This window comes from Lissotriton helveticus, chromosome 3_1 (genome assembly GCF_964261635.1).
Source record: "Lissotriton helveticus chromosome 3_1, aLisHel1.1, whole genome shotgun sequence".
Classification (NCBI taxonomy): domain Eukaryota; kingdom Metazoa; phylum Chordata; class Amphibia; order Caudata; family Salamandridae; genus Lissotriton; species Lissotriton helveticus.
The window spans coordinates 1,599,820,401-1,599,847,338 of NC_136061.1; the positions used below are offsets into that span (position 1 = coordinate 1,599,820,401).

At 44.4% G+C, this 26,938-nt stretch overlaps 1 protein-coding gene across 4 annotated transcripts in view; it reads right to left on the reverse strand.

Moving 5' to 3' along the window:
• Positions 1–471: 471 nt before the first annotated feature.
• The window catches only part of NCAM1 (neural cell adhesion molecule 1), a 792,292-nt gene continuing 765,825 nt past the window's right edge, over positions 472–26,938 (reverse strand). For 2 of the 4 annotated variants that reach the window (XM_078682361.1, XM_078682362.1), the window contains 2 exons: positions 23,476–24,237; positions 472–1,503 (listed from right to left, as the gene is read on the reverse strand). In XM_078682361.1, the coding sequence (XP_078538487.1) occupies positions 1,383–1,503; positions 23,476–24,237 (883 nt within the window). In that variant the 3' untranslated portion in view covers positions 472–1,382. The remainder of the gene's footprint in view (positions 1,504–23,475; positions 24,238–26,938) is intronic. The other 2 variants (XM_078682363.1, XM_078682365.1) reach the window with 1 other exon arrangement.

Sequence of the window (26,938 nt, forward strand, 5' to 3'; positions counted from 1 at the left end):
GAAAAACTCTTTCAAGTTGAAATCTTTTGGAAGATAACAGAAGCTCTCCTCAAGTACTGAGCATTTTAGACAAGGTTGACAAATCTCTTAAGCGGAGAGCCCCAGTGAGACAGATTGTCCTCATAAATCCCAAACCGAAGTGGTTGCTTGAAGAGACATCTTCTTCAGCTTAGCCTTGTGAAATATAAATACAACTACTTATTGTTTTAATTCTGAAGAGGGTAAATTAATTTGTACCACTCTTTGCTTGAGACCAGCCATAACTGTATACTGTCCCTTTCAATTCATTTTCGAAGTGATATATGAGGGCAATTAAAAAAAATATGTGGAAAAATAGAACATTAAAAGAAAAGAGAAAAAAAATCAGAGACAACTGATTGATCAGCAAATGGTTGCTGTAAAATTAAAAGTGAACTAGGAACTGTTTTGTTGCTCCTATGAGATTGAGGTGAAAAAGAATTTGGTGAATGGTTAAACAGAGGACTGCGAACATTTTTTTTTTTTTTAAAATACAGTATTTTTCCACAAAGCTAGCATGCTAGTAAACTATTATATATTCATTTTCTGTGTCTATTAAAAAAGGCAGTTACGTTTACACAAATAAAAACAAGATGTATGAACACAACAAATGTTTTAAAAAATAATTATGCAGCTTGTAAACACTGGAAAATAAAAGTTGGCAAAACGGCCCACTACCCAACAACACCCTTGCCCCTTCCGAAAAACATGTAGCTGAATACTGCAAATTGAAATATACTCTTAAGCTACAATTTGGCATTCTTTCTAAAAAAAAAAAAATAATATACTGTATGTATGGGTAGCAAACTGAAGCTAGCGGAGAAGGGCGATACTTTCAGAATCATAAGCCAATGCTAAGTGAAACTGAGTTTTAATTAAAACTTAAAGGAAAATTATGAAAAATAATTGTGGACTGTATTACATCATTTGAGAAAAATGAGATGCATTAGTAGCACATGAATGTGTACTTAGGAGGATGTATTCATAAAGGATAAGCAAATAAACAATAAAAAATGTTTTCTGTGTCCGCTGTACATCTATAACTTATCGCTTGTGTTCTCACTCTACTTTTTACACATATTTTGTCGTTTTCACATCTTTTTTATGGGACAGCACACTTTTTGGCTATCGGACTCTGGTTTTTACGAAATTTGCTTTTCTGATTTGTTCTTCGAGAGCAAATGCACGAACAACGGAATCCTTTCTACAAATCTACAACAACAACAAAAAATTAAATTCATTATTTTTAAAAAAAGGCAAAAAGACACTAGGGAATGAAATGTGTGTGGGCATGTGTTTTCTCTTTTCGTAAATGCTCAGGTGAAGTTGTTTTGTCATTTTTGCTCCTTTCCCATATTACAGGATCATGCCTTGCTCTCATTCTCATTTGTCTGTGTGGCATTGTTCGGGATCGTCTTGACTTCTGGTACAGTTGTTTTGGCTTCCGTATCGTCAGGCTTGGAATTTTCTTCTACAGGGGCCTTCCTAAAAAAGGGTTCAGATGTTACAGTTTAGTGACAAGAACCTAGAGACTAACACATACCAACGACTCACATGCTAGGTAGATAAAAAAGGCAGCCAGATAAACAGTAAAGAGTCTTTTCCACTACTGTGGACAATTTGAGACAGACTGCTAAATTGACTTCATGACTCACTATTCAGCAATATCAATGGCTGAATGAAACATAACTTACTTGTGTTCCCAGTTCCTAAATTCATAAATAATGCAACACGTCAGTGCATGTAAAGTTTCCTACAGCACAATCGGATATACAACACTCATCTTGCAAATAAAGTGTCGAAGAAAGCATGCTTAATTTTTTTTCTGTATTGTTCATCAAAGTCAATCAGAATCACAACCGTTAAACATAAAGTACACTTCTCTTCAAAACCATAAAAGAACAAAGTCACACACTGACATTTTATGGATTTTATATGCTCCAATGTTCTAGAATGCACAGCAAGTCAGTTAGGTAGTTGATTTTGACAAGTGGGGTGAAGAAAGGATCTATTTTAAAAAGTTGGCTATTCTGATTTAACAAAGGGAACGCAAGATGTTTAAACAATGACAAGAGAATCATGATTAAAAGTATGTAACATGGGATTTTCTCTGATATTCAAAAAACTGTTGAATCGAATAGCAAGTATATTCCCTCAGTCCAAGACAGATAAACTAGGACAGTAGCAAGATATGGCAAGAACCCAGTCATGCAAACAAGTTTCACAAAGAAGCTCGACCCACTAGACTATCTGTTCAGCTGTCAGAATATATGTAATAGTCTTTGATAAAGGGATCCACTGATAAGCAAGTAACTACTTTTTAAAACTTAAGTAAAGGATATTTCCTTAAGAACAGAAGCTACCTTGATTTGTGAAAGATGCAACCTGGAGCTACCTAGAAGAGGCTCATAATAATGCTGGTTACTACTCACCTTACCACAGATACCTTTGGGGATACTAACCAAATGCAGATAGATCAATAATAAAAAACGTTTCTGATTTAGGAAGTTCATTAGTTTTATTGATATAGTACCGAAGATATCTCTTAAAAACTAAGGTATGAAGCGGCCTCGGTGCTCAAGTGTTGAATTAGTGACAAATTTGGCAATTAATTAGCTAAATTTATGTTGAATTACAAGATCACCTTGAGAAGGAAAGCAGTCATGCTCTGAGACAATTTGTTGTAATGGAAAAATGTGTACGGCTCTTTGATCCACTAGATCAGTAATTCATCATCGTAGCCGATGTAACGGCAATAAGGAAAGTGAACTTCCAAGTGCCGGCAGCCTGATTTACAAATAGGTTTGATTGGAGCTCCAACAATTTAGAAAACGACAGGATAGGGACAAGCTTTTGAATGGGGAAGTTTCTTTGAAAATCTCTCTAGGAAATGTTAAATTCAAGGGATGCAGAAAAAAGATGTGTGCAAAAGAAGTATATAAGGGGAGTAATAGCATGTTTTACAGGAACATAAAATGGTTAATGTTGCCAAAAACGAAAGGCTGGGCTCTTGTTTTTGGGTCAGACTGTTTTTGAAGCACCAAACGCAGGCTTAAAATCTGCAGGGATATACAAATGACCATACTGAAGATATTCTGGAGTCAAACAGAAAAGTTTCCATGCCTGTAGTCTAGAATACATAATGTTGCCTGATATCAAATAAAGGTGATATGGCCTGCATAGAAGCCATTGTACATTGCTCTTGGGGAGAAGTCCTGGATACCAACCAAGACATGGCAGGTTAGGAGCAATGTGGATCATTCTTAACTTGCTTTGTTTCACGTCAATAATCTTCGTGAATATGAGTGAGGTTTGTGTTAAATTAATCTCACCAATCTATCAATAAAAAGGACACTGACCTTAGAGTTGGGTCGTGGGGGAGGGGGGGCTCCTCTGAAAGAACTATGGAATTGGTCCTCCCAGTTTTACACATAACACAATGTTGTAGCATTATCCATTAATATCAGAATGGAGCTCAATGGTACAGATAGCAGGAAGGAATTCAGATCTAGCCCATCTGCTCTCAGCTCAGGCACATTAACTTGGTGCAACTACTCCTTGGTGGACAATCTTTCTTGTATTGTGAATGCACCCATGCCTGTACCTCACATTGATTAATCAACCATAACTAACTGAGTTGGAAAAGAATTTCAGAAGACCATACCTTCCACAGTACTACCAAGGAAACAAGTGAAATGCTACTGCAGAAAGGGATCCTGTCATCCTTCTCCTCTAGAAAGTACTACTTTACAGGGGTAATCAAGTGATCCATTGTATAAAGATTCATGATGCCATTAAGCAAGGAAGAGAAGAGATATGCATGGTCATCGGATATAAGAGGCGGTTAACAGACTGCTTGGCCCCAGAAGGATTCACTTTTATTACCCTTATTTACGGGTTAAAATTTATTTGTAGCCAAAGTCATAAAGGATTGATGAGGTGTCACTTTAGCTGAATAATAAACTGTTTTACTATGGGTAGATGAAGATAAAGGGAAGCTGTCACCAGTGACGTTCATTTGTAGCAGGTTTTTGGGGTCAACGTCAAATTGAAGTTCAGGACTCTAATGGTAGAGTAGTTTCAAGAACCTAAAGCGAATATTTCCCTGATTTCATCTGACTCGTATCAGAAAGTCAACTTCCTGTACATCAACGGTGCATATCCAATCTCCCTGATGTAGCAGGGGAGAATTCCTGAATAGCACAATAGTGCTGAGCATTTGTACCTTGAACCTTCTGTTTGCTGTCTTCAGGTTTTATTTGTATCAGAGATTCAGACCATTTTTGTGATGAAACATAGATCAAGTATATACCTTTTTTGTATTTTGGAACATTCTGAACTACAGTTTTCTATGTCAAGTTTTGCACAGCCTGAACCAACTGGGTCAGAAGGAGGAGGTTTGAAGCACTTTGTAGAGTTCTGGAAGAAATCAAATAAATGTGTGGTAGACTATACAATATCTAGCATCCATTTGTGTTATTGTCTTATGAAATTCCTAGCCAAACTGGAAGACAGATGCAATGATACAACCCATTCGCATTTGATACTATGTGAGAAAGATGGTGATAAGCTAATTATCTAGCAGTACGGGGGAGCTTTCCCAACAGCTGCAGAAGGCTAATGATTTCCTTTTCCCCAGTTGAAAGGCATGTTACAGGAACAATAGCTGTGTGTTCTGGCTGGCAATACTAATATTGCTGCTGTTCCTGCTAGCAGGGTGTTTAAAACCACCAGGATTGATAACTTCTAGAGTATCCATTGAGGTGAGTTTTTAGGAAATTTCTCTTTTTCTCCTGGACAACCAATTTTAGAGACTAGGAGGGCATATTTACAAGCCCCTATCGCCACAGGAACGTCACTTTTTTTTTAGGCATTTAAATATTGTCTATGAGCAGGAAGGGACACCACCCTGCACATAAACAATTTGCCTCTCAACGCAGACACCCTTGCACTATGGTGCGAGGGTTCCTGTGTTGGCGCTAGGCTGTTACGCCAGCGTAGGAGGAAACACAGAGCTGCACAATATTGTTGTAAATATGGTGCAGCCCTTCTTTTCAGAAGTGGCGGAGCGTGACGTTAAGCCAAAAAGGCTAACGCCACGCTCCACCAGTAAATATGCCCCATGGTTTCATGTTTGGAATTACTTTGTATTTAGTGAATTCTGGCAATCCTATGAATGTAACGGACATAGCCAGGATGTACGTCTCAGGATAACACCACAACAGCAGCTATCTGAAGACAATTTGGCTGAATCTACAGGTTCGCCAATGACCTGGTCTCGGATGATTACCCTCTTTTAAAATCCTCCCTGTGATCATGACTTATATGCTAAGTGAACTGGTCCCTGGAGTCTCAGAGGACATGGTCATAGCACCCAACGAGAGCTTTTTAACTTGCTGCTAACATGTAATTAGCCAATGCTGGAAAAACTTTCTTTACTAGAATGTCCATGTATCTGTCCGTCTTCTCCGGGGCCTCAAGTAAAACACTGGTGACATTCATAATGGAACCAACTCTAAAACTAAGGAGACGATGCACCTTCATCTAACATAGTAAACTTAATAACTGTGTCTCCCAAGACAGTGACATGGAACACTGCCTACAACCACATGGTATCTTAGACCTGGAGCAATCTTTATATTGTCCTTTCTTCCCTAGGTCACCCTGCATGTGGATGCTCCTGAGGAGAAGGACTAGGCAGGGCAATGGTTGTGCAACGATGACTGTTTCAAGCTCCAGCTGTGGTTATTAAAGCAGGTAGGTATTTTTGTTCAACAGGAAAAGATAGAATATCCTGATTCCTCCTTTAAAGCGTCAGAATTCATACGTCAAAGGCTTTCATGTTGGTACTATTCTTATCAATGGCTTGACATTGGCAGTGAGATCATACAAAATGATATCTATTGATGGTGATAGTCCCATAAGAAAAGATTTTAATAGAAAACAGAGCCTCAACTTTCAAAAGGTCACACAGGCAGAATGTGTTCAGTGCTCTCTGCACAGATTATTAAAAATGAGGGGTGGGTTTACTAAAAACTCGCATACCTCAGCACAGTGACCAACGTTGCTGTACTGCATGAGAGAGAGACAGTAGGAAAAAGCGACATCTATTAAGATGCAACACTGGCCTGATCTATCTCCAAAGTTGTCCCACAATCAGGCGTTGTGCCACAGACACAACTTTTCAAAATATTGCAAAGGTATCTACGTCATGTAGCAAAGATTTTGAACTGGAAGTGTACGCTTCCAGTATAACATTCTATGACTAAACAAACTTTAAAGTTTCCCCCACTTTGGTAGTGTGCAGTACAGCGCACCACACTTGCAAAGTTAAGAAAAGATTGCAGAAATAAAAGCATTCTCCGAATTAACACCAATCTCAATAAGTTGTTATTTTTTGGTGCTATTATTAATAGATAGGCCTTTCCACCAAAACCCTTGGGTAGCTGCATGGAAACGTCCAAGTACTGCCCCATGATGCAAAGTAATGCTTTTCGCTACTTTCCGGCAACATTCGAGAGCAGAACAAGTGCTGGAAGGTACATTTGAAATAATCAATTTGCGACATTTCTGAGGCGTAAATCTGGAGCAAAAGGTTGGTAAATCTGTCCATACAGACCTTGTTTACTAATAGAGGATATGGCACATCAACCAAAAATTGGTGGATGTTCTAGCAGCCATTCCAGTAGCTCCCCATCTCCTTTAGAGACAAGGGAAGCGATTGACTTTTAAAGACAGCCTCTGAATCTGGATGAAGAGCCTCGGTTTGCCCTTAAGAAACATTTCAAAAGCAGCCACAGGGCTCCCTCTTTAGAACACGTAAACGCCCACCCTATTGGTTTGTCCTTCCTGTGGTCTATTTTCCTGACAATGAGTACCATGTAAACCATACTACTGATGGGGTAGTGGGTGAGGGGGATGGCATTACATTTTTATCAAATGTGTTCCCGCTGTGCCACCTGGAGCACTTTCATTGGAAAGTTCAATGTCAAACTAGCGGGAATCTGTAGATGTGGGGAGGAGTTTGCTGCAGGAATAGCGGCCACGGAAGGTTGGCAGACCACTCACTTGGGTCTAAATGAGCACCTCAGTTCCAAAGAGACCTGTTTTGTATTCTGGAACAGAGCTACCTCTGGACTTTTTCAAGTACCAATCTTTGAAATCATACATGCTAAAGCATAAGCCTGGGAGCAATAGTTCCATTTTAGGTTTTGGAGCAGTGTGTTTCGGTCAGACATACTTTTTGCTTAAAGTGATTATAGCCGACTTTATTAAAAAGAGGGACCAAAAAAAATACCAGGGATATTTTCTTTACAAAATTATTTTCCAGAATGTAAAGGCGCTATAATCCAAACGTGCTTCAGGATACCGCACATCCACGGAGATGAAGTGTTTTATATGAACAGAAAATGGCAACATAACATCAGGAAGAATAGTCGCTTGCCCTTCTTTTACCACATTAAGGACTGTTGGAAGTGTTCTTGCTAAAACATTTGCAGATTAGGTATTTGATGCGCGCTTTTTTCTAAATAAACTTAACAATGAGAGCAAAAAGTGTGAAATTAAACACTGCACTACTCTCTGTTCAACAGGGTTAGCTCTGACAACGGTGCAGTTCATCTACAACCATGAGAACAAGCATTTACAATGCAATGGTCTCGGCATCATTAAAGGTAGAGCTATTGGCATTGCTCATGACATTTCTTTTTTTTTCTTTAAATCATAAATAAATGGCATTGTCATTTACATTGTCAATACACAGCACTCTGCACTCAACAGCACACACCACTCTGCACTCAACAGCACACACCACTCTGCACCTGCACTCCCTACTCTGCCCTCACTACTCTGCACTCTGCCCTCACTACTCTGCCCTCACTAGTCTGCCCTCACTACTCTGCACTCTGCACTCACTACTCTGCCCTCACTACTCTGCCCTCACTACTCTGCACTCACTACTCTGCACTCACTACTCTGCCCTCACTACTCTGCCCTCACTACTCTGCCCTCACTACTCGGCCCTCACTACTCGGCCCTCACTACTCGGCCCTCACTACTCGGCCCTCACTACTCTGCACTCACTACTCTGCACTCACTACTCTGCACTCACTACTCTGCACTCTGCCCTCACTACTCTGCCCTCACTACTCTGCCCTCACTACTCTGCCCTCACTACTCTGCACTCTGCCCTCACTACTCTGCACTCACTACTCTGCCCTCACTACTCTGCCCTCACTACTCTGCACTCACTACTCTGCACTCACTACTCTGCACTCTGCCCTCACTACTCTGCACTCACTACTCTGCCCTCACTACTCTGCACTCACTACTCTGCACTCACTACTCTGCCCTCACTACTCTGCACTCACTACTCTGCACTCTGCCCTCACTACTCTGCCCTCACTACTCTGCCCTCACTACTCTGCCCTCACTACTCTACACTCACTACTCTGCACTCACTACTCTGCACTCACTACTCTGCACTCACTACTCTGCACTCACTACTCTGCCCTCACTACTCTGCCCTCACTACTCTGCCCTCACTACTCTGCACTCACTACTCTGCCCTCACTACTCTGCACTCACTACTCTGCACTCACTACTCTGCCTTCACTACTCTGCACTCACTACTCTGCCCTCACTACTCTGCCCTCACTACTCTGCCCTCACTACTATGCCCTCACTACTCTGCCCTCACTACTCTGCACTCACTACTCTGCCCTCACTACTCTGCCCTCACTACTCTGCACTCTGCCCTCACTACTCTGCACTCACCACTCTGCACTCACCACTCTGCACTCACCAATCTGCACTCACTACTCTGCACTCACTACTCTGCACTCACTACTCTGCACTCACTACTCTGCACTCACTACTCTGCACTCACTAATCTGCACTCACTACTCTGCACTCACTACTCTGCACTCACTACTCTGCACTCTGCCCTCACTACTCTGCACTCACTACTCTGCCCTCACTACTCTGCCCTCACTACTCTGCCCTCACTACTCTGCCCTCACTACTCTGCACTCACTAATCTGCACTCACTACTCTGCACTCACTACTCTGCACTCACTACTCTGCACTCACTACTCTGCACTCACTAATCTGCACTCACTACTCTGCACTCACTACTCTGCACTCACTACTCTGCACTCTGCCCTCACTACTCTGCACTCACTACTCTGCCCTCACTACTCTGCCCTCACTACTCTGCCCTCACTACTCTGCCCTCACTACTCTGCACTCACTACTCTGCACTCACTAATCTGCACTCACTACTCTGCACTCACTACTCTGCACTCACTACTCTGCACTCTGCCCTCACTACTCTGCACTCACTACTCTGCCCTCACTACTCTGCCCTCACTACTCTGCCCTCACTACTCTGCCCTCACTACTCTGCACTCTGCCCTCACTACTCTGCACTCACCAATCTGCACTCACCAATCTGCACTCACCACTCTGCACTCACTAATCTGCACTCACTACTCTGCACTCACTACTCTGCACTCACTACTCTGCACTCACTACTCTGCACTCACTACTCTGCACTCACTACTCTGCACTCTGTACTCACTACTCTGCACTCACTACTCTGCACTCACTACTCTGCACTCACTACACACACGATAACGGCAAGTTACCCGGGCTGTGCCCAGAGGCATTAAAGTCTTTGACAGGTGCTGGGCAGACTCACTTGCCTGCGCTCGTGGTTACCTTCCACTGCAGGCTGCACACTGCACCACTGTGCCAAGAATGCCCACTGCTACCTTTTACCAGCACCCGCTGCTTATTGGGGGCATTACACTGGCCCTGTACTTATAACTAGTTCGGGGCTAGTAGGCAAAACGCACTTTTCCAAAGCTGCTTCATGTTCATAGTCAAAGGCGACCAAAGCGCTGCGAGGCACAGTGGACTACCCTTACAAACTAATACATTTTAAGAATGTAAAGCTCTTGCACCAAAAGGCGTATGCCTACCAGGTGGCATTCACTACATAAATGTTCATAAATTCACTACTAAATAAATAAAAAAGTATTTAGGTGGACTGTTTAATCCCCTCTGGACAATCCAGTGCTTTGACATGTTTGAATGGCTATACTTTCATGCAAAAACATTCTCAAGTAAATTGCTTCTACACGCTAAACTGAATGGTCTGATTTTGTTACATATAGCAATTAACAGTCTACCCAACTTTGTTTCTAAAAAACACCTCTTTATTGCCGCAGATCGTAATGCTCGGCACATGAAAGCAATTTGCCCAGGAACTCACTTTCAAATGCATTTTGTTTGAATGAATGCAGTTGTGAAATAAGTAGACTGTTATAATCGATGTCGTGATGCTCAAGCAGTAGTTTATTTTTTATTCTGGCTGCTTCCGAGTTGTCAGTGTAGGCAGTGGCCATAACAATGGTACAATTGGGTGGCGTAGTAATTTAACCAGGTGAATAACTGTGAGAAGTTGCGGCCGCCGCATAAGAAAGATTTTGAGCACCGGGACTTATTTTTCTACAAATTAAGCACTGCTTACACTGTGGCATGGAGTCATCCTGCTCAGCTCTCGGCCTCGCGCGCGCGCCACTCCAGGCATATGTTTTCAATTATCTCCGCCGTGATGGCGAGATAATTGAAGATATATGGCCTTCTGCTCTTAAGACAATGCCTTTCATGTCTGCCCTACACGGAAAGAAAACACAAGAAAAGCACGAACGCGCGCCATTCACTGCAGACTGGTGAACGCGCCCACAACATCTGCATTACATTATCACGGCACCCTGACAGCTCCTAATTGAAATTAATGCACTGCTGTGCGCGTAACCACACAGAAAATGCCAACATGGCGAAGGACAAATTACATTAAGCCTATCGCGTCAAGGCTACTAAAAACACAGCACAGCGAAGACGAATCACTATGCAGATGCCATAAAAAACGCGCGCGCACTAAGGAATGTTGCAGCCCGGATCCCTAAAGAAACTTTTTTTTTATAACATAAGAGCTCGGAGCTCCGCCTCCCCTGCTGACGCAGGGTTGACGTAGGCCGAGCCCTAAAAACTGCTTTACTTACGCAAGCTAATTCAGTAAATTCGGGACCCTTGCTTAATAACCGTACTGTGATTGGCAGTGAGTAGGGATACATCAGGGACTGAACGTGACATTTATAATGTAATGGCTTTAGACTAAAGGCCAAATATACCTCTCATGCAATGCAGCGCACCAACCAAAGTTGTTGCGTTGCGAGACGGGCAGAGATATGGCACTCTCGTCCCCTCTCCCTAATTCGGTGCACAATAAGGCTACTGAGGGCCACGCACATACTTTTGAGCCTTAGTGCACGGGTGGGGGGTGATTCTAGCACAGGTTTTGTACTGGAAGCGTATGCTTCCAGTACAAAATACTATGCCTAGACAAACTGTAAAACGTTCTCTACTTTGTACTGTGTGCTGTACAGTGCAACACACATGCAAAGTCTGAAAAGAAACACCTGCTTCCAAGTTGCTTTATTTTTTGGTGCAAACCCCATGTACTATTGTTAGTAATGAACAGGGGGGGCCCTTGGCCCCCCCGCCCGCATGGCGGCGCGGCGACCGCCTCCCCCTTTAGTGCCTCTCGATGGTGGGGCGGGCCCTCATGGGCGCGACCCGCCACCGATTGGCCGGCGGCCTCCCTGACCCGGATACCAGGGTAGGATGTCCGGGTCAGGGGGGGCGTGCTGCTTGGGAGAGGCTGGGCGGGGGGCGTCGCCACCCCCACCCGGCCCCTTGAGAATAAAGAGGCGGGGAGCGCCCGGGAGACCCTCTTGTCCCTGGACGCTCCCCCACAGCGTGTTAACGTAATCTCCTCTGTTTCTCTCCCTGTGCAGCTCTGATGTCCGGTTTCTCGTGCTCGGACGGGGGCCTGGAGGCCGCGAGGAGGATGGAAGAACAGCTGTGCGCCGCACGGGAAGGAATGACCAGAGGCCCGAGGTTCTGCCTGGGAGAAGCGCCGGACCGCATGACGGAGCGGGCCAGCCGTTGTGGAAGGAATAAGTTAAGTGGGGGTGTCTAACCATGCTACTGTATGCGTAGAACATCAGGGCAGGAACATAGACAATGCAGTTATTTTACAAACACCTGTTCGTATTCAGTAAATGCACCGTCATGAATGTGTGTTGAATTTTAGCTGTAATGGGGGAGGGAGTTTAGTTTTCCTCTATGGAGGTTAAAGCCCAGCTAGACACTAAATTTGTTTACAAGTTTTATGCAAGTAGAACGCAGGTTCTTGTCTACAACTTTAAAAAGTCAATGTTCGACTTGACTAGGAGTGCGTGCCCAAACGTGTCTGCTACCTTAGATAGCAAACTCCTCCTTTGCAGACATTACCTGATACAGCTCTGCTAATCTTGCTGGAGTGGATTGAATAATCTAGAAAAGGTTTATTTTCCCATTTAAATTGTGATGTTTGTTGCTGTATTTATATACCACGCTTTAGAACATTTAATTAAGGATATACATAGGCAACATGTAGGATATCCTGAGTAATTAGATGGCCACGTTAAAGAAGGTGTGGGTTGGCGGGAATGCTGCACAGTATGGGTAATGGAAAAATACTAATTGAATGAATGCATCCCGCGCAACCGGTTGATCTGAGGGGACGTAGCTCAGTGGTTGAGTGCCTGCCGTGCATGTATGAAGCCCCGTGTTCGATTCCCGGTATCTCTGCTGCTTTGTTTGTCTTCTGTTCAAGGCGGGCCCAGTCGACTTTTGTATTCGCTGTAGGCAACAATGGTTTTGGGATATGGAAAGAGTCATGTTGTTAAAGTGTTTTTTACTTAAGAAAGTTTCCGTGAGTAATGCATCCCAGCGCATTTGATGTTTCTTATAAAATTGTTGCTGAAAAGGTGTCATGGGTCTTTGGATTACGTTTGTTGTACTCCTACACAAGCCTAATGCTGGTGAATCTTTGCAGCAGGAGCACGAGTCCTCTAAGCTAGCCTATTGTTTATCGACTCTTACTTTGGCCGTTTTCTAATTATAAGAGGGTTTGTTTAAACTCTGGAATCTTGAAAGGGCTTTGGTGGATGTTATTAAGGGGTGAGCATAACGCCTCTTTTGCGGTGTGGTTGAAGCACAAAAATCTAGTTCATTTTAAGGAAAACCGTAAAGTATTCTAATGTACACATGGATGTTTGGCATGATGCACGCCTCTGTGTGAGCACAGCTGCCACCTGCCCTACATTTGCGTGCAGGCTGAGAGGAAGCACTTCTGCTTGCCAGTTAAAAAGTAGACAGCCACACATACAATCTGCTACTCTTTAGGAGACCGCCAAACAATCTCGGCCCTCTGTTCTACTGTCATCGGGCTGCCTGTCCTGATGATACTATGCACCATAAAGCATGATCACTCATGCATGACCTTAGGCTGCGAAACTGACCTTTGCTTCTCATACATCCCTCACCTACTCTTTAATCCCCTCGTAGAGGGATCCTCGGTGGGAAGGTGCTGTGGCGTATTTGGTTAAGCGCCCGTCTAGTCAAATTGTAGATCCTGAGTTCGATTCTCATCAGTGCTTTGGGTTTAAAAAATAAATAAATAAATAGAAGCCTTTCCAATGTCATGTTGCAGTAGGTGTGAACATTTTTAACATGCACAGATCCCTGCATTTACAGTCTCAATTAAAATCTTAGGCTGACGATCTGCTTTAGATTAAATATAACTGCTGCATTATTTTAAGGATATTTAGTTGTTCATGCAGCTGAGGGGTGCCAACTTTCACGTAGTGTTTGTTTATATATATTATATTATTTACCATCACAAGAACGCACTTTCAGTGCACAGTTGACAAGGATCATTGCAGCTTTTCCCCTTCATATGCAGGTAAAGGGACAGTCACACACTATCAAATGTTAGAGGACTGGTGTTTCCCATTTAATGGTGCTCTAGATTCTTGGTCTACTATGGACAGTTTGCTCCTTACTCCTCCTTGACCCTCCGAGTAGATGTGGAAATGCAGGCAACGTATAGCTAAAGGAAGTTATATAGGGCGAGTGTAAGAGCTTTGCCACACAGTTATCACAGATGTAATAAAATATGAATGTGTGAGCACCAAACCATTGGTAATGCAAAAAATTCAAATATTTTACAATAAGAAATGTCCGGCTAATAATAGGAGAGTGCGCGCAATTAGATACTGGAAGCGAGCCTTGCAAATGAGCATTAGTTAATCGTCTCGGAGAAGTTTATTAAAAGGGCTGTGTTGCACTTCTTAAACGGAGACCAAATGTTTTGTTTTAGCAGGATGGCTTTATTTAGCAAGCTGATGGTAATGGTTGGCACGCATGTACAAGCCCAGATTTGAGTGGTAGGCCCTTTGGTAGCGAAGAACTGAGAAGGTCACTCTAAACCGCTGTGTTGCTATCGCTAACAGAGACAATGTTTTGTTTAAATGGCAGACTGTGCATCCACTAGGGAGTTAATAAGAAGGGAGATAATGGTTGGGGCAGGACTGAAAACACTCTGGTTAGCAGGCACTCTGGGAAATATGCAAACTCTTCATCCCTGCCCTGAACTTAATATCGCCACTAGTTACATATACATACCCCCTGTGGCAGGAATTAATTTGCTTCTTTTCGCTCAATAAAGCGATACTACTTATAGCATCAATGTATCTGGAAGTTTTACAGTTACAGATGCAGCTCCACTGGCTATCAGTTTGGTTTCATCCTGAGAAAAGATTTACCCACTTTTGTTTTAAAGATTGTTAGAGCCTGCATCGAGTGGCCTCTATACACGGTTGAGTTACATCAAATCTAGCTTGACTAAACCAGGCGACAGGACAAATAATGCGTCAGAAATTTGAGAATTAGCAGCAAGAATAAGCCAAATATGTGGCAGGATGGGACCCATTTGTGATATTACTCTGACATTGTTTTCCCCTGTCTGTGCAAAGGTTGCATCTCATTAGTACGGACTGTAACACCTAAATATAGCAATATGCAACTGAAAGGTCCTTTGACTGCAAGGCAACATCGACTGCTGCAATTTTGTAACTTTTGAACGGTTTGAGCTAGACACAATTGCGTTATAAAATCGGCAGAATAGGAGCGGAGGCTGGATTATGTGTCAAATACAGCAAATCTATAAATGTCCAGCGGCCCGAGTAAGAAGATGCTTTATGGAAACCATTGTGGTATCGGGACAGGAGGACCTACAGTGCTTGACGATATGAAGGTTACTAGAAAGCCTAGGCGATGCGCTTGCAAATATGTATACACTGCCCTGGCTATTGGAGTAGGTGATCACACAGGTTCGGTAAGTAGAAGTCCCCAGACCGTCCACTTCTAACTCAGTCCAGGGAGTTATCTCAGGGTCCTTGGAGGGCCGTGTTAACGAAAGCCTTTCCTCATAAGTCCCAATCCTTAAGGCTACCTGTTACTTTCCCGAGAATATCCTATGGCCCCGATGCCATCCTGGTAAGAGCATCTGCAGTTAAGGATGACGGTCTGAAGTCCCCCTCGATATACGGTCTAGAATACTGGACTGCCAACCGATATTTGGCATTCATCCAGACTTCCTATAAGCGAACTGCACTTCCAATCTTTGACAGTGAATTGGTAATTGTCTTTAAAAAGTTAATTTACAAACCGAGCATGCGGGTACAGGTTGAACAGTTCTTTGCTCAAGAGAAGCAGAGGGTTGATCGCGTCACTACTTTAAGAGGAGAGCCTCTTACAATGTCCTTCCAAACTCCCTGGGGTGATTATAAAACTGGTCAGGGCAGCCGTGGTAAGTGACTACTCGTTGTACTCCCAGCAGCAGAGTTTGGAACCAGCAGTGGGTCTTAGACAGCGTGACCCCCTCCCACCACCTGCCTGAGGGGGGGGGGGCTCCTCAGCACTTGAGTCCAGACGGAAATTATTCCTGGTCTATTCACTATTCACTGCCTCCTCTGTCAGGAGTGATTCAATATATTATATGGCAATGCCTCTAGCCACACGGTTTCATAGACTTTGTGTGAAGGTCTCGTAACAGGATCCAAGACCACAGTACAGGCAGGCGAGGGGAGAAGTCAGCCTACCAGCAAGGGTGGTCGATCTTCAAACAGAGGGAACAGGGTTCGAGTCTTAGCAAAGAGGCGCAGCATACTGCGATTCTGGGCAGATCGCGTAATCTCCTCGCGCCTAACAGAAAATGAATGTGTTCTCAGGTAACGCAACTGGTACTCAGGTAAAGCTCTCTGATGCCGTCATGGGCTTGTCTCATAGGTTCTTAAACGATATGTGCGGATTGACGTGTTGTAACGTGCAAGGTAACTCACGCCTGGTGTTTTTTCTGTTTTTTTGCAGTTTCTCAAACCTGTCAACGCAGGGGAGGAACTCGCCGCGGGGCATCAGCAGGCTTCAACAGCTCAACGAAAGCAGCAAGACGTGGGACGGACAATGGGGACTTGGTTGTGGGCCACTCATGTGTGAGGCGTGCCAAACATGTTTCTTTTTCCTTGCAAGTGAATGTAGGAGGAGGGCGGAACAGAAGGGGTTTCCGTCCCCTTAGGGGGAGAGGGGGGGGCATACGCCCCAGGCAGTTAGTAATTATTTTGGTCTGAGCTACTCTCCTAACAACTTACTCCCCGTCAGTGGTGATACTTCACCTGGGGGAGAACGATTTGGCCAAACTGGGTGGGCACATCCTTATTGAGGAAATCATCTCTGCTGCGTGGTGGCGGCCAAGACCTGTCAATGTTTTTCTTTCTGGAGATCGTAGGAAAAGGGCGGCACAAACGGGTTTTAATATCTCACTCTTTGAGAGGGGGGGCCTATGCCCAGCCAGTTAGGAAGTCTTCCAGGGACTCTTAGCTCAGCAGCCCCCCCGTCAGGGGTGATACTTCGCCTGGGGGAGAATAATTTGGCCAAACTGGGGAGGCGCACCCTTATTGGGGTGATTATCTATACTGCGGGGTGGGTGGCCAGGACTTGCCCGTGTTGCACAGTAGTATGGTCGCAACTTATCCCTGGTGACAGTGGCGAGAGGGGTACTCGGTCAGGGCGTTGAATCACTCGTTAAAGAGGATCAACACACCGTTTGGCAAACTATTTCAAGCCCCCCGTTTGCAGACGATTCCACATGGGTGTATCTGGGGCGCTTAGTTCTACCTGGGGACAGGGTACACTTGACTGAGGCAGGGAACGTACGGTGGGCTAATAATCTATGGGCCTGGTTGGAGGGGTTTTTTGCAAAGTAAGTATGCTCCTGGTTTAGGTCTAGGTAGGGGGAGGCCAGATCATCGGTTAACAATGCTGGCCTGTGGCGGTAAGGTCATGACCGGTGAGCAGCTATTTTAAGGTCTGAGGGGGCGGGCATCATCCAATGGAGGTTCCCGCCCAGGGGGAGGAGGCCATTGGCCACTCCTAGAACTCCAGGGGCAAGGTAACTGATGCTTCAAAGGGGCGCGGGTTGGAGTAGTCACGCTTTCCTTAGGCTGGTAGCCACCCCGCGCGCGCATACTCATGACGTCACCGGATGGCGCAGAGTAAGGGCCCTCCTTTAGTGGGTAAATGGAGTTCACGGCGTAGACCGGAGTAATTACCGGGCCCGGCTGCGCATGCGCACATCTCTAGGTGAGGCGCAGCTAGTAGGACCTGACACCGGTTAGCGACCTTGCCATATGGCCAGAAATGTAGGATACAAAAATCAAGATGAGGATGTTAGATTCGGTTAGGAAACAACATGTATTAGAGTTTTTGTTAAGGTTAGCCTCTCAAACTTGTTGACGATATTGTATCTAATGTCCTGCTGATTTTTGTATAAATTGTTGACCATGCAATTAAAACCTTTTTTTTTATTTCATATCTTAATAAATACGGCCGGGGGACTAGCCCCCGCCTTCCAAAGATAACCAGGCCTCATGTTCATGTTTCTGGGGGTTGGTGTGGTCGGATGGGGGGGGGGAGCGGCAGCCAGTCGCTGACCATGTGAAAAGGGGGGGCCCTTGGCCCCCCCGCCCGCATGGCGGCGCGGCGACCGCCTCCCCCGTTAGTGCCTCTCGATGGTGGGGCGGGCCCTCATGGGCGCGACCCGCCACCGATTGGCCGGCGGCCTCCCTGACCCGGATGCCAGGGTAGGATGTCCGGGTCAGGGGGGGCGTGCTGCGGGAGAGGCTGGGCGGGGGGCGTCGCCACCCCCACCCGGCCCCTTGAGAATAAAGAGGCGGGGAGCGCCCGGGAGACCCTCTTGTCCCTGGACGCTCCCCCACAGCGTGTTGTGCCCCGCGCTCGGGGCTTCTTTGTTAACCCACCCACCATCCCTGGAACAAAAATTGGCTGATTCTGTATTAGTCGTGTTAGGTGTAATTTTGAGGTGACTGTTGCTATCATGGCAATGCTCAGGGAAATTGTCGAGTTAGATATTATGCTGATGATGCTTTCTTTAGGAATTTTCCCCTTTTTAGTGAACTGTAAAATATGCTATAATTTGCAATTGTGTTTAGGAAGTTTTTTCACCTTTTTGTGTACTATGCTGAAATATTTTATAATTTGCAATGGTGTTTAGGACCTTTTTCCCTTTGTAGCCTTACAGTAATGCTTTGATGTGTTAGTCAGAGTAGTTGTCCATTAGAATTTTTCCCACAGGTCGTCGTATTTATTAGGTATGGGACATGCGGTAAGGTCATGACCGGTGAGCAGCTATTTTAAGGTCTGAGGGGGCGGGCATCATCCAATGGAGGTTCCCGCCCAGGGGGAGGAGGCCATTGGCCACTCCTAGAACTCCAGGGGCAAGGTAACTGATGCTTCAAAGGGGCGCGGGTTGGAGTAGTCACGCTTTCCTTAGGCTGGTAGCCACCCCGCGCGCGCATACTCATGACGTCACCGGATGGCGCAGATTAAGGGCCCTCCTTTAGTGGGTAAATGGAGTTCACGGCGTAGACCGGAGTAATTACCGGGCCCGGCTGCGCATGCGCACATCTCTAGGTGAGGCGCAGCTAGTAGGACCTGACACCGGTTAGCGACCTTGCCATATGGCCAGAAATGTAGGATACAAAAATCAAGATGAGGATGTTAGATTCGGTTAGGAAACAACATGTATTAGAGTTTTTGTTAAGGTTAGCCTCTCAAACTTGTTGACGATATTGTATCTAATGTCCTGCTGATTTTTGTATAAATTGTTGACCATGCAATTAAAACCTTTTTTTAATTTCATATCTTAATAAATACGGCCGGGGGACTAGCCCCCGCCTTCCAAAGATAACCAGGCCTGATGTTCATGTTTCTGGGGGTTGGTGTGGTCGGATGGGGGGGGGTGGGGGGGGGCGTCAGCCAGTCGCTGACCATGTAGAGTTTTGTGTCAAAAAACAAGGGTAGTTGTGTGGGAACGTGCATGTACAAACAACCCTTGTAACTCCCCTCTGATGCAGACTAATGCAAACCAGCGCTTTGCTCTGCTCAGTTTTACTTTAAGGCCACGTTCCAGCGCCAAACAAGTTTTGCACTGGAAAGTCAATCCAACAAAATACGTTTTTGCGCAGGTTTGCTACACTTTTGTGACGCAAACCAAGAGCAAAAGGTTTATAAATCTGGACCTAACAGTAGCACATGGAGGAGTGGCTGCTGAAGTTCCCCAAGATATGCCGGAATTAAAGGCATTTCTATAAAGTCACTGAGGTTGGCATAACTTTGCTTAAATTAAACTAATTCCTTCGCAGGTAGACTTGTTTCTTTCTTCCTAATGCCATGCAAAGTTCCACAAGTCACAATAACCGGGGAGTGTAAACAGAACAGGTTGGTTCCGTCAATGTAAAACGTCAGCATACATCTCACATTAAGATTATATGGTCTTCCCTTGGCCCAAGACGTATGGACGTTATGAAGGAGTAGAGGAACAGGCGTGATGTTGGGATCTGAAAACACTACTGATGGGTATGAAGCACCCTGAGCTGACAAAGGAAGGAGAGACATGTTAACTTTAACTATCAGACTGTGGTATCCATCAGTACTGAATTTGGCACTGTAACAAGAGTATGACCTGTTATCCATGCAGGAATGTAGGCTGTCAGTATGCCTTAGAACCCATGCCGCATAATTTCCTGTAACTACAAGTCTGTCTGCATTTCATAAAAACAGCCACAGATCAGAAAACACGTAATTGAAGTAAGCTTCCTAACCTTTATCATTATTTCATTGATTGTTTTTAGTATTTTTATAAACAACATGTAAGTAACTTAGATCAGTTTTATAATCTTAATCTTTCGGGGAGTAAATATATTGAATTAATCCTGCACGTCAAAACAGATGAAGGAGAATAAACCTTTTTTTAATAGACACTGATGGCTTGGCTCTGTGCCGTACAATAGGACCGAACTGTAATGTCATCCTTGCTGTAGCTTGAGCCCCTACATAGACCTATGTTTGTGTGTGTGTGTGTGTGTGTGTGTGTGTGTGTGTGTGTGTGTGTGTGTGTGTGTGTGTGTGTGTGTGTGTGTGTATATATATATATATATATATATATATATATATATATATATATATATATATATAAAACTGTACTCGGATAAGGGATCATTAGCAATTTATAATTAACCCAATATTATATTATTGTTAAACCTGCCTTGATAAATTCTTTTTTAACAATCTGATAAATTGCCTAGTGGTCTTTATGTGAATACCTGAACCTAGCTAGGAACAAGGGATCGCTTGACATTATTGGAGGAAGTGTTCCCAAGACAAAATGGAAGTTCCGGCATCCACAGGCAAGGTCACTGACGTGGTCGAATCATATTGTCAACTTGCATATTGTCATAAGACACAAGGACTAGGTTGTGGACATTTTTTGCTCATTAGACAAGGCTATATACTGAAATCATGTTTGAAAACTAATAAGTAAAATTGATTGGGGCACAACATAGAGCACCCGTTTGCAAAGGCACTGAGGCACTTATTTTTAAGCGCACTGACATCAACGCCAGAAACATCCCATGAGTTCACTAGCCAAGCAACTAAGACATTGAGAGCTTGTAGTTTTCCCACACTTTTCTCAAGTTAATAACACAATTGATATAAATTAGAATTAGATAATATATTGTAAATTGACCTAGTAGCAGTGCAGGTGTCGGATGGTAAGCATCCTCCTGTTCTTTATTTCTCTCTTATCACGCGCACAATTAATTAATCCTGCTGCTATTTTGATATTTCATCTGCAGGTTTAGCTAATATCCGGGTCCTCTATTTGTGGACATTCAGAACTAGTAAGCCATTTCACTTTTCACTTACCACAGTAAAAAACCCCAACTGGGAGTCTGGCCCTAATTGGATTGCTATCCTGCAGGACTGCCATTCTTTCACTACGAATACTGAGGACCTCCCTAGTTATAGGACCCACCGGGACCCTTTAGGGGTAAGCCACTTCCACGTTGAGCTCACTTAATTTTCTCCTGACCAGTATTGCACCTCTCACAATACACCTTTAGTCCTCAGGTTTCTTGCGATGTGTGACCCTTCGTGTCAGTTGCTCCCAGTCACTTCCAAGGTAGGGGATACTGACACGATACGGCCCTTATAAATTGCCTTGCACTACGGTTCACGCTACTCATTGTGTCACTGTGTCGAGCTAAACCCGTTACTCACATCAATATTCCTTGGATTGCACATTCATATTCACCTCACCTATTGCCTTATGGATGCCATTCAACGGAATGCACACTTTTTTATAAACCATACTTTGTATGGTTTTTTAATTAGCCGCTCTGTCATACTCCTTCTTTAAATTCCCAATTTTTATTCTCCTTTCTTTTTATTTTTTCTCCCCATAGTTTTTACAGCCATTAGTCCCAGGCATATAATCTTATGTCCTGATGATGAGCCCGGTATCAAGTTAAATGGATCGAAACGTCGTCGACTCTGTACACCTTGACACTTTCATAATTGCTCATTGTATTGTGCTATAGTGTTGCACTTAGTATTTGCGTGGACAATTGTACATTTAAATCCAAGCCCCTGCAAATGCCTGAGACGCCTTCTTTTGCTTTTATTTTCCACAGCAAATGTGTCCCCACTTGTATGTTCTTTGTGCGTAATTTTTCTTTAATGTAAAGACATTAAAAGACTCCATGTATATAGACCTCATTGTATGCCTATATTATTACTTACCTCTATTTCTGTTGTTAGGGGCCACTGGGTAGAAGCCTCGAAAGGATAGCGGACATCTGTTTTGACATATACTGTTGCAGTACTTTTGCACTGCAACTTTTGTTTCTGAGGGGGAACAAGGGAGTCCTAAAAGTTTGGTGTTCCGCACAGAGAGAATAGGGGTACTTGCCGCTTCTTTGGATGATGCTAGCTTCTGTCCCCAAAGTGGAAGATACAGCAGCTAGGAAAGTTTTCTTTATATATGTATCAATAATTTTTGAGGAGTGTGGGTTCAGTCATATTTCATACTACTCGGATGACCTTATGCATCCATACATGTCATTGTGAGTCACAAAGAGTTGGGCACACTTGTCTTCCTTGCAGCTTGGTAAGATATAAAATATTGGCTAAAGATTAGTCAACTGTGAAGTTCTCAGCCTCTGCAGAGAACGAAATGCTACATTGCAGTAGGATACGTTAAATGGTACAGTGATCACTTTGAATGTGATGCTTTCAAAGTTTGAATACCACATTGTATTGCAGAAGTAAAATATAACATGACTGGGTTTTCCCAGTTGCCAGGCATAAAGCGGCTGAAACGTTAAGTTAAGTGATTTAAACACCGATGCCTTATCTCTGCTGATATGAACGACAGGCCCGATTCACAGAATTAACTTAAGAGAAAATCCTAAACTTTCCTACTTTTGGTATTCACAGAACGCACTTACTACTTTTGGTATTCACAGAATGGATTTATGACTGCTAACTTTACGGTTGCACTCGGGCCGGGAGCTTCTGGCTTGGAGGCGGAGCTTGCGGCCCGGACGCGGAGCTTCCGGCTCGGAGGTGAGGATTTAGCCATGGCTGAAATCTCCACCTCTGGGCCGCATCTCCGCCTCCAAGCTGGAAGCTCCGCCTTCGGGCCAGAAGCTCCGCCTCCGGGCTGGAAATTCCGGCCCGAGTGCGGACGTAAAGTTAGTAGTCGTAAATCCATTCTGTGAATACCAAAAGTAGTAAGAGCATTCTGTGAATACCGAAAGTAGTAAGTGCATTCTGTGAATACCAAAAGTAGTAAGTTTAGGATTTTGTCTTAAGTTAGTTCTGTGAATCGGGCCCGACGTAACATTCTTCCGCATTTTGGGCAAATAAAGTTAATTGAGAAACTGGATAAACTTGAGAGAAAAAATTAGCCTATGGTACCTTTGCACTTTCATATACTCAAAACAACTTGCATGCGTAACTACCAGTTAGCTTATTAGAAGGAAACAATGCGATTAGTTTTAGGAATACCAAACATAGAGGACAACACAGCACAAATGCACAGGAACACGCAACACAACAGAAGATTAGGAGAAGCCATACTCGGTCTTGGCTGGAGCAGGCGATACAGAGGTGTCTGCAGCGGAAGAAGCAAGCGCAGGAGCTTGCCCACTAGCCACAGAGGCAGGAGCAGAAGTGCCAAGAGCTGCAAAAACATCCTTCGCAAGGTCAATGTCTGGGGTGGTGAAGGTCCCTCCGTCCATTTGAAAGTCCTCATTCTGGGAGGGGTTAGTAGAGACGGCGGAGGCAGCCTCGGTCTTCGGGCTGGTTGGGTTCTTAGCTGCCTCGGTTGGGCTCTTCACTGCGCTGGGCTGAGATACTTCCTTTTCTGGACTTTTCACGCTCGAGGTTTCCTGTTTGGCCTGCTTGGCTTCAGAAGAAGCCGGCGAGCTAGTGGTGTTAGTAGGCTTACTACTGGCAGGTGCTGCAGACGTCTCGGCCGGATTCGCGGCAGCACTGGGGCTAAGGACTCCCCCCGGTTTAGCAATGGCACCTGCAGTCGTGGTGTTAGTGCCCGGAGCAGAAGCTGGGGTGTCACTCAGATCAACAAGAGGGGCAACCTTTGGGGTTGAAGTGGGTGGTGGTGGCGAGGAAGCAGACGGGGCGGCCTGACTAGGCTGAACAGAGTTTGAGTCGAGGACAGTGGATGCAGGAGGGGCAGTGCTCGAGGTTAGTGTCGTGGTCTCACTGGTGGGGCTGTTTTGAGCAGTGGCAAAGGTTTCGGTGATAGTGTCAGAGTTAGTAGTGACCGTCGTTACAGAAGGCAGCATGTCCTCAACAGTAGCTGTGGTATCGGCTGGATGCCTGTGAGAAGGATAGGAGTAGAAGAGAATAGACAATGAAGCCCATAACAAGCAAAGGCCGAACACACACAAACCACAAGTACAAACGCACCATGCTGTTAAAAGCACACATAAAACAGTAAAGCAAATCGGGAAAGCTTCGCGGCTGCGAGAGGCACAGAGAAATTCCTAAGCAGTAGGGCAAAACAAAAGGAAAGGAAACACACAAGCATGTGAGGGGACCTTTGAGTAATAAAGTCTATATAGGTTACAACCCTATCTCTTACAACAAACCCTATCTGTATAACAAATTCATTGCGTCAGACATTCATGCACATTCTATATACTATACATATTTTACGCCTTATATAATGTTCTCTTTCTGTAAACGATTACAAAGTAAAACCGCTCTGTCACAGATATGGGTCTTGTCCACATACAATAAATTAAAAAAAATTTGGATTTTGAATTGTACTTCCTCTCTATATTCAGCCGAGAAGAACAGTACTAGATGAAAAAGTTGAGGCTCCATTTAGCCAGATTTCGACTGTGAATTGAAAATGTTTGTGGCTCTAGATTTATCTGTGATGTAATTAAAAGATACAATTTCAAAAGAACAGCTCAGACAACTATCAAATTACCCTGCACTACTACTAACTAGGCTTCATGGAACCTGCAATGGGCTGAGTACGTCGAATCGGGCAGATTCCTTCTAAAAGGACACTGGTGGGCATATGTACCAGGAAGTGGCGGAGTGAGGCATTAGCCGTCAATGCTAAACGCCGCACTCTGCCACCTCAGTTTGCCCATACGCTGGCGCTACACTTAGCAATGTAGCTCCAACACAGGCACCCTGCACCGAGTGCAAGGGTGTCTGCGTACAGGGGAGGATTGTTTATACGTAGGAGCGCAGCACACATGGAAAAAGCAAGAACATGGAGAAATAAAGAATTTCTCCTGATTTCAACCTACTTAAGACAACATTTTCCCTGGTCTCAATTTCGGCGCTGCCTCCTATTTACGCTGCCCTTGTAAATAGGGGGTAGCGTCTATTACTGTACTGCAGTATTTGCTTTGCCCACACATTCGTCTGTTCTATTTGCCCTTGGGCAAAGGGTCCCAAATGCCCACTCTTAAGCTGAACCCACAGACACCCCAAGAGGTGATATCCCAGTTTGCTTTTAGATACAGTGATGCCTAAAGGACAGTTACATAGAGGGCTCCATGCTGGTATATCTTTTCACCACTACCTGACATTAAGTGTATTCCACAAATGCCCCAGGGAATGAGTGCTGCACTGCCAGAGGTCGATTTTAAAGCGTCCCTTGGGAAGAGGACTCATCAGCAGTTGAACACAAGGTACACGTTGTTAAAATGTCCTGTCCTCTGAGGTACAGACAAGGGCTAAAAGACACAAAACGAAAGACAAAACCAGTAATCAGCACCCTGGTGTGCTATTTCCAAGGGCTGCAATTTTGAGGGTGGATAGTGTGCCAGTTTTACTTGCTGTAGTGTGCGCCAGTTACTAAACACCACACAACTGCAGCAGCAATATATTTCTGAGATAATTACGTTTGCATCATGGGCACTGTATTCCCTAGAGCCGATGAACCAGCAAGCCATGATTGTAGTAACTCAGAGGTTGGAACCAGTGAAGTTATAGCCCAGTAATATTATATTTATTTTGAACGGAAGTGTGACACACAAACTCTATTGTGGGTGCTTCAAACCCAGTGTTAAACAACCATTGGCAAAGCCACACCGTCTGATTTTTATGTGCCAACATTGGCACACACTATTTATGCACTGGTAAACACTCTTAACATGCTTTACTTGCATAAATGGTGTTCAGCACATTAAAGCATTCCTCATTTGCTTTGGCAATATTAGAAAAAAGTCGTCAATAAAAAAAGTACTGCTTTCTGTAAAGAATGCATATAGCAGATAAAGAATTAAATGTCGAAAAGGGCACATTTGTAGGAAGTGCCTTTTTTAGACTTGGTTAGCCCCCACTTTTTGCCTGGAAAATGATGTAATTTCAACTGAAGTGCACAGGGTCCCTGCCAACCAGGCCCCATGTGCCAGAGCTCCTTCCCTAAACTATACCTATTGTTTACACAATTGGTACCGCTTTACCTCGCATGTAAGCCTCTTGTAAAAGGTACCTTGGGTACTAAGTGCTTTGTGGTTAAAGCGGGTCCCTAAGGGTGCAGCACAAATTGTGCCACCCGAAGGGCCCCCTAACCAAGCACATGTACACTGCCACTGCAACCTGTGTGCCGCCAAAACTGAAGAGTCGACATGGCACACATCGCTGTGTACCATGCCCCAAGACACTGCATGGGATATAGGTAAGATACCCCTCTAGCAGCCCTTAGCCCTAAGTTAATGCTGAATATGTGTGTGTGTGCGCACGCATGTGTGTTTGTAGAGAGAGAAAGGGAGAGTGAGTGAAAGAGAGAGAGAAGTGGGCCTGGGACCCTTCTCTGGTGGCAGCAAAATAATGCATAGGGAGAAAGTAGATTCTTTTGACTCAAAAATCTGCAAAGGGATTGTCTCAAAATTCTTTGAGGGTGATGATATCACCAAGTGGTTCATTGCTTTTGAGAGGGCCTGTGTTAGCAGGCAGGTCCACAGGAAGCTGTGAAGTGCTATCCTGTGGAAAATGTTCTCATGAAAGTGCAGGGATAGACTCCTGACACTCACTGAGATAGAGACTCAAT